General features: G+C 34.5%; 1 protein-coding gene across 1 annotated transcript; it reads left to right on the top strand.

Moving 5' to 3' along the window:
- The first annotated feature begins 4,629 nt into the window (after positions 1-4,629).
- Positions 4,630-7,372, top strand: LOC113290356. The gene is made up of 7 exons (XM_026539965.1): positions 4,630-4,850; positions 5,125-5,211; positions 5,729-5,893; positions 6,009-6,176; positions 6,593-6,646; positions 6,757-6,897; positions 6,998-7,372. Exons 1-7 carry the CDS (start codon positions 4,656-4,658, stop codon positions 7,370-7,372), a joined length of 1,185 nt encoding a protein of 394 aa, XP_026395750.1. The 5' UTR covers positions 4,630-4,655.
- The last annotated feature ends 1,008 nt before the right edge of the window (positions 7,373-8,380 follow it).

Raw genomic sequence — 8,380 nt, 5'->3', positions numbered from 1 at the left:
GGAAAATCTAACGAATAAAAATTGGTGATATATAGATTCAAGGATAATTCTTATCAGTTGCAAAAAAATGGGATATAATTGGAAAATAAAATATGAAATCTGGGTGAACTGTGACATTTGCTTTTGAAGCTTTTAAAAGCTCCTCTCCCCCACTTTTTAAATTGACAAATTTAATAAGTGTTGCATAAAAACACTTAATAAAATCTTTACCAAACACTAAGATGAAAAAATATTGTTAAATATGTTTTCAAAGTACTTTTTTTTTCAAAGAAAAAAAAGCAGTACCAAACTTAGTTAGATTGGCTAACAATCATGTAAGTGGACTGTAGTGACGGTGGCAAGTATTGGTTCCCAGTGAGTAATTTCCACCGTCTCACGTATTTCTTGATAAATGGTTTGACGTTATTTTTATTCAATGATGATGAATAACAAAATTTATGGTTAATAGCGTGTATTGTTATTAGGTTAAGTACTTAACGATTTGACTTACTAACTAATCATGGTTTTATTATTTTTATGTAACGAGTAAACTCACATTTGGAAGTGTAATGTCGTTGAATGTAATGGCCTGACCCTCTACCGATAATTTCCTCACTTAGCCACTGCGGTCATCTGAGAGTATGGGATTTTCAATGGTCACCACTGCGGTCATCCAGCAACAGCTTGTCAGGAGGTCACCCATCTCAGGATTACTCAATACCAAGCATGCTTAACTATAAATATTTTTCGCCATCCAATTATGCTGAAAAGATCTCGGTGTTAGGAAAAAACAAACCATTACCTATATTCCATTTGACGAATCCTACCTGCCGATTCGGAGTACTATAATACCATCAATTTAATTTGGAGCTGTCCTCGGCTCCGGAATATCTTCAATCCTAGACTCTGGCATTTGTTTCTCACTCATGAGACCCTTTCCCGACACAATCCATCAAGCATACTATTTCACCCTTGACAGGTAACCCGTGGTCGATTCTAATACCATTTGTCAGGACCTGATCCTCTGTCAATATTGTCATCACTTAGTCACTACGGTTGTACGACAGCGTGGGGTTTTCAACAAACACTAATACGGTCATTAATCAACAATTTTCTAGAAGGTAGCCCATCCCTAGATTACTTTCGCTCGAGAATGTATAAATACAATGTTTTTTACCAACTCTGGATCCAACTATGTTGAAAAGATGTAACGAAAGGACACGTCATTACATATATTCCATTTGGTGAACTCTTCCTACATCGTATGTGAGTAAATGGTTGCCATCGAAAATGACTTAATACTTTAAAATATAATTAGCTTTTCATTATGTCATTGAAATAGTAAGAACATACAATACGATATGTATTGTTGAGTCAATTCTGAGTTTTACTCTTTATAAACTATTCTTAAAGGGAAAAAAGGCAACAACGATCCGAACACTGTTAATATCTACACAATTATTCTTGAGACGAATGTGTTCAGGTGTTGTGATTTTGTTACAGCTTACATAGTTTAATTTTTTGGTTCCACTCGGTTGTTGGAGTATGTGGCACGATAAACCAAATGTGCATAGCTAAGGATAGTCCCTCATGGAATAAAGAGGAATACATGTGGAGGTTATTAAGTTTGGGCATCTCCATACATAGCACCGAGGCCTTTTAGTTAAAAATCCCACACCTCTTATTCCAATGTGGTCAAGTGGGGTTCGAGGTTATGTGGTTGTCCCCTGAGTAGTGTCTGATGGTCCTTGAAGATCCTAACAACTGGTATCAGAGCTCATGGTTGGGGCGACTGTCCGAACATAGAAGTGGTTGTGGATGTCACCCAATTTAAGGCGCAAGTGGAGTCAGACCCAAGGTGGAGCAGGCAAGGGTCAAAGTTGAATTGGATCTCAAGGTGGATTTAGTGTCTCGCCCATCAACTCAGGTGGAGAAGGGTTCTAGATTGGCATGGAAATGCTCAAGGTTGAATTGGCGCTCAAGGTGGAGTTAGTGTCTCACACATTAACTCTCAAGTGGATCATGGTTCTAGGTGGGAAAGGAAATGCTCAAGGTGGAGGTAGTGCTTACATTCTCATTAACTCAACGTGGAGTAGTATTCCAAGGCGCATAGTGATAATTATCATGATCGATGGGTAGCATATACAGATAATAATCGTGGAGTCCGATTGTACTGGTGAAGTGGTTTAATCTCGCCAAAGTGGAGATTGTTGGCGTATGTGGCTCGATAAGCCACATATGTATATCTTGGGATAGTCCCACCTGGAGGAAAGAAGAGTACATGTGGAGATTAATAAGCTTGGAAATCTCCTTACGTAACACCGAGGCATTTTAGATTAAAACCGCACACCTCTTATCCCAAGGTGGGCAAGTAGAGACAACACTGGTGCTATGTGGTCGGTCCCATAGTAGGTTCCTGTGGTCCATGAAGATCCTAATATTGTTCACTGAAATAAGGAAAATGCAGAAAGGTAATACAATTTCAAAGGATCGATAAGATATCTTTGTAAACTAAAAAACATATCGAATAATGTTTTTTCTGGGGGGGGGGGGGGGGAATATGTAAAAATTAATTCCTTCATGGCTAGCTTGAGGATACAATTCGAGAAAGGAGAGGGATAGTATGGAAGAATGTCAAGGCGAAAAAAACTAGAAAGAATTTGTGGAGTGGAGGATAAAAATATCTATCGGATTTTCATTTACTTTTGTAATGATAAGAAGGGTAAACTTGATACTAATGGATATTATATTTAATACTCATTTGTCGTAAAATGCATAACTACATAAAAAATATGCCCGTGCCGTTACGGCACGGGTTAAGCCCTAGTTTGTTTACAAATTTATTAAGTTGAATCATCAATTTTTTTAATTATTTTTGTACTTATTTTAGAGTTTCAATCATCTCGTTTCTGTGATAATTGCATTTATCGTTTCCTATAATAATTATGGTTTTCAGTAAATTATGACCAAGGTGAAGTTTGATCTTTCACTTTGAAAATTCATGATATTTTGATTATTCAGATGATAACTGAGCGATTATTAGAATTTTCACATGATATTTCACCTTAAAAATTGATGAGAATTTGATTTTTCACCAGATGATAGTCGAAATTTTCACGGGAGATTATAGCAGAATTCTCACATTAAATGAAATTTAATATTATTGATTAGTGAAATCTAGAATTTCCATAAATATAATAATAATTGGAATTATTTAAGGATAAATGTACTAGAGATTTTGAATTTAAAATTATTGATTAGTGAAATCTAGAATTTCCATAAATATAATAACAATTGGAATTATTTAAGGATAAATGTATTAGAGATTTTGAGAGGACAATTTTAGGGAAGTTAATTTATGAGTGATTTGTGGGGTTGGATTAAATTTTATCACCATTTTGTTAACGTTTTCTCTTTTCCTTTTAATGATTTTCTTTTAAGCAACAGTACTTTCCTTATTTAGGAAAAGGTTATTTTTGTGATTAAAACTTATTATAACTAATTATGGGTTCAGGGTTCAAATTTTGGCATGACCTTGTCCGTAACATGATTGCTGATATGTGTTTTCGATCGGGCTGGTGTATCCGTTGGGAAAGAGATTGCTTTAGGTTTCTTATCCGATGAGGGTGGGGCTTTGAGACATGTGGGTATTCTGATTTACAACTGGGATAATGGTCGAGACGTTTGTTTGGATGTGTTCCGGGTGTCTACTTTTACTGGTGGAGGAGTTCGTGCTTTTCAACCAGGCTTAGCCTTGAGGAATGCCATTATGTGTGAGAATAAAAAATACCTTGACAAATGTTCGGCTCAAGGTTTTGGTTATGATACCTTAGCTTTTTCGACGTTTGGTGAACTACGTGAGGATACAATTGTTTTTTTTTTTTAAAAGTTTGTATAATTATTTGTGTAAGTTCGACGTTAGCGCTAAGAAATGTAATGACTTTTTCCACAAATTAGGGATAGTTATATAGAAAGGTGTTGGAGTCCAGCTTGTTACTAGGATTCCTACTAGTTTCTTGTAGCCTTTTGTATTATTTTAATTGAAGATTGTGTAATGGTATTCAAATTCAAATTATTAGCCTTGGAACGGTTTTTCATATATAGAATTTTATTGATGTTTTTTTTTCATATACATATATATATATAGAAAGATAAAATGGCTAGAAATTTCCTCAAACCGCTTTGCATCTTCAAGAACAAAGATAAACTTTCAATGTAGAAAACGAGATTGTAGAGAAAAATAGCATCTGGCTTGGCTAAGCTTTAGCCAATTAGCCTTATATGAAGGTTTAAGCCAATCAGGGGTGGATCCAAGTTCGAAAGAAAGGGGTTAAAAAATTCTATCTACTAATGCTACATCTAAATAGGTAGCCAGGGGTGAAAAAATCATAAAATGTACCCATAAAGACCATATTTGAAATGGAAAACTATCAAAATCTTAAAACCAACGAATATCCATTTTTCTTTTTAATGTTTGATCCACGATAATCAAGGAATGTCATCAACCGATTACAATTAGTGATAAACGCCTCCTATGTATAGAATGTAATCATAAATACCATGCTATCTTTCCAAGTTTAAACCAAGTCAGTCATGTATAAACTCATCATCATCTAACTACAATTTCATTTGCAAACCAATACTGCTCCTCTGATCAAAATTATTAAGAAAAATCGATGGCTTCATATTTTGGTCTAAAGACAGCGGGTAGCTTTCTACCACTCGTGGTGAGATTGATTCTCGCATATCATCATGCTGTTATGCTAGTGGAAGGAGGAAGAGCTGGTGCTAGTAGATTATCCATGGAAGAGGATTTGGAGTTGGATAGACAACTCAACATTCTGAACAAACCACCTATCAAATCGATGCATGTAATCATGAGTTTTCAAAATACGTGTTTCTCTTTATAACTGCGATGTCACAGATTCATCAATAATTTTGATAAACAGGAAATATTTCCGCACCTGATTAATAAATATAGGTCAAGCTGCAGGTCTATGAATCTATGATATTCACAGTTTAGATCAACTTCTATAGAATTATTTTATCACACTCATTCACAAAACAGTAGGATCAGATTAATGTGATATTTATTATTTGATTAGAGAGATTAATGTTTTATTATTTTGTTTATTATGGCGATAGACTCGTTGGGGCGATATTTTTGATTGCGTTGAATTCCACGATCAACTTGCATTTGATCATCCTCTGCTCAAAAACCATGTTTTCTCGGTATGGCATTATTTTTTTTTTGTTTGTTTGTTACTACTTGTTCTTTTAAAGACAACTTTCAAAAATAGAAACTAAATGCATATAGGCCATTTTAGAAGCACAAGGAAGATATCAGGTACACTAATAATTGTTTGGTTTGAGTAGATATATTTTTATATCTCACTGTTATATTACTCCCTCGTCTTAAAAATAAAAAGATACACATGAGACAAGCCAATTATTTTGAAGCGAATGGATTTTCTTTTTTCATCTCAAACAAATTAATGTATTTATACCAAAAGATTATTTACGCGATGGTTTTCAAAAGAAAGTACATCAATTAACAAAGAACTCAGTAACCTATTACATGATTGTTTATATGTTTTCTTGTTGGAAAAAGAGACGCTCTTGTAAAATACGAGTACTTTGCATAATATCTTATCATCTTCGATAGAATAATCAGGAGAAAACCTTGTCATTTGTAACGTGAAAACTATCACCAAGTGTAACGTTGTATTCTCACTGGTTTTACTTTTAGAAAAAGAAAGAAACTACACAGGCAAGCCCACATAAAAAATTGATGAGTCAAATCGAAGGGTGCCCAAAAGGAACAGTTCCTATTCGTAGGACAACCAAAGAAGATTTAATCAGAGCCAAAAAGATTTCTTCCTCATCCAACGGTGGAGGTGCAGGTGATGAATATGTATGTAATCCAACTCTAATTGGCTCTATAATTTCATCTGCTATCAATGATCTTTCGTATATAATAATACTTTTCTAGTGACTTTTCCGTTCTACCAATAAATGTTGATTTTCAGAGAGTAGGTATTACTCTTGGAATACAAGATAAACTATTCTTTGGAGCAAGTGGAGTTACAAATATATGGCATCCCTATGTAAACCATCCTGGCCAATTCAGTGCAGCAGAAATGGTACTTCAAGCAGGCACTACAGGACAGACTAATGAAATCAAAGTCGGATGGACTGTAAGTATTATTACTTTCTTAATTTTACTCGGTTGATAGTTAAAAACCAATAAGTTAGAGACCGATATTATCATCTAAATTTCCGCTAAAACAAAAAATATTATCATCCAAATTTTACATTTAGAATGGTGTTTCCCCTACATTGCTAATGAGGGTACCCAATATAAAATTAATTGAGGAGGGTACCAAATTCATATAAGACAAATTGATAAATGCTTCAAATGATTTGGGTTTTGGTACCCACGTCAAAATAAAACCCCCATTATCAACCATGGTATTCCTTTATGGGTATCTACCTGGAGTGAATAATTTGGTAGGTCTCATTATTTGTTATTTAGACTGTATGTTCAAAATATTGAGATTTCGCTTATTATGACTTAGACTTGTAAGATGTTTTATTCATGTACATTTATCAGGTAAACCCATCATTGTATGGTGATGCTATGACTCGATCTTTCGCACATTGGACTGTAAGTTTTTGGCAATGAACTTTCGTATTTTTATCTTTATGATTAGTTTTCTCAAGGAAGATTTCTGATTTTTCTTCTTGTTTTCTTCTTGGTGTTAATTTTGTATTTAGGGTGGTAACAACACAGGTTGTTATAATAATCTTTGCCCTGGATTTGTGCAACTTCACTCAACATACACCCCGGTTATGGCCTTTGAGAATACATCAATTATTTCAGGCACGCAAGTTAAAATGGGATGGTACATTCATCTGGTGCGTAGTACTTACCAATATAATTTTTCTTTTACTTCCGACCTAGTGACATTTACCAATATACTGCAACTATTAAGTATTATTTTGTGTTTCATTACAGGAACTTGAAAACGGGAATTGGTGGTTGTCACTCCTAATTGACGAATCATTTATTGAAGTTGGTTATTGGCCAGGCGAACTGTTCCCTTTACTTAAACAAGGAGCGGAACGTATTTACTGGGGTGGTCGTGTAAAGGCCGGAAATGATGCGATCACTCCTGAAATGGCTAGTGCTTTTTATCCCAATGATGATAACGATCACACTGGTTCTTATGAAAACCTTAAATATTATGACCAGAACGAAGAATTTTGGATGGCCGATCACAAGGCTCATCCTCAGTCTGTAAATGATTGTAAAGGACGTTATGATGCTATTTGGGATGATTCAAAGAGCATCCTTCGATATGGAGGACCTGGTGGTGACACTTGTTATTGATTGAATAACATGTTACAACTGTAATAGTTAAAAACACTAAAAATAATGATATGAAATTAATTTGAATCAAGTGAGCATGGAACAACACAAGGAAGACAGAGTCATTTGATCATCCTCAAATCTATTTCTATGATTAAAGAGGATATCCCACTGAATTAGAAAACTTAGACAAGTCATAAGCATGGCAAAAAAGTGACAAAATTGAATTAGAAATCAGTTTCCAGGTTAATCCTAAGCATCAATTTCGACCAAACACATTCCAATCTATTAACATAACCAAAAACTTAAACGCAGAACTAATATTATCCAGACGTCAATATCACATCCACTCTTGTCTAGAATATATGGTGCTGACAATATCCTTCACTATGGAAAATATAATCATTGCATTATTTGTTACCACCGGAGGTATATGTCTTTATTTTATTTTTTTGATCAGAGGTATATGTTGAAGTATCACACGAATATGCTATCATGGTGCAAATGAATTGAAGACAACAAGATGAACGTGGACTGGAATCAAGATAAGTGAAGTGCAGTCAAGTCAAGTCATCTACTAGCTAGAAAATAGGATCAAGTCAGTTGTGTATCTTGTATTCTAGATAGATTAGTTTTTACCTAGGTTTAGTATCCTATCATCTATAAATAGGATTAATTAAAGCAAATGTAATTATCCCAGAATTATCAAACTCTGGAGATCAATCAAATTCACCCTTCGGGATTCTATCAATGGACGTAGGTGTTAGTGCCGAACCACTTTAAACATTGTCCTCTTTGATTTATGTTTTCCGATCTATGAACCTCGATACCCATAATTTATTATGGTATCAGAGCGGGGAGATCCGCTCGATTTGCTTCCGCTACTAAATTTTTGATTTGTCATTCAATAATTTTCTTCATGTTCAGTAATTATCCTGCTTACTTATTGAACTTCATTTTTTTATCAACACAGTACTGCTTACTCATTGCGGACTATGTTGTATGAAATTCAATTGGAACAAAGTTAAA

Source organism: Papaver somniferum, chromosome 6 (genome assembly GCF_003573695.1).
Source record: "Papaver somniferum cultivar HN1 chromosome 6, ASM357369v1, whole genome shotgun sequence".
Taxonomy (NCBI): Eukaryota; Viridiplantae; Streptophyta; class Magnoliopsida; order Ranunculales; family Papaveraceae; genus Papaver; species Papaver somniferum.
The sequence above is the reverse complement of the archived record's forward strand: the minus strand, read 5'-3'. Positions and strand labels throughout refer to the sequence as shown.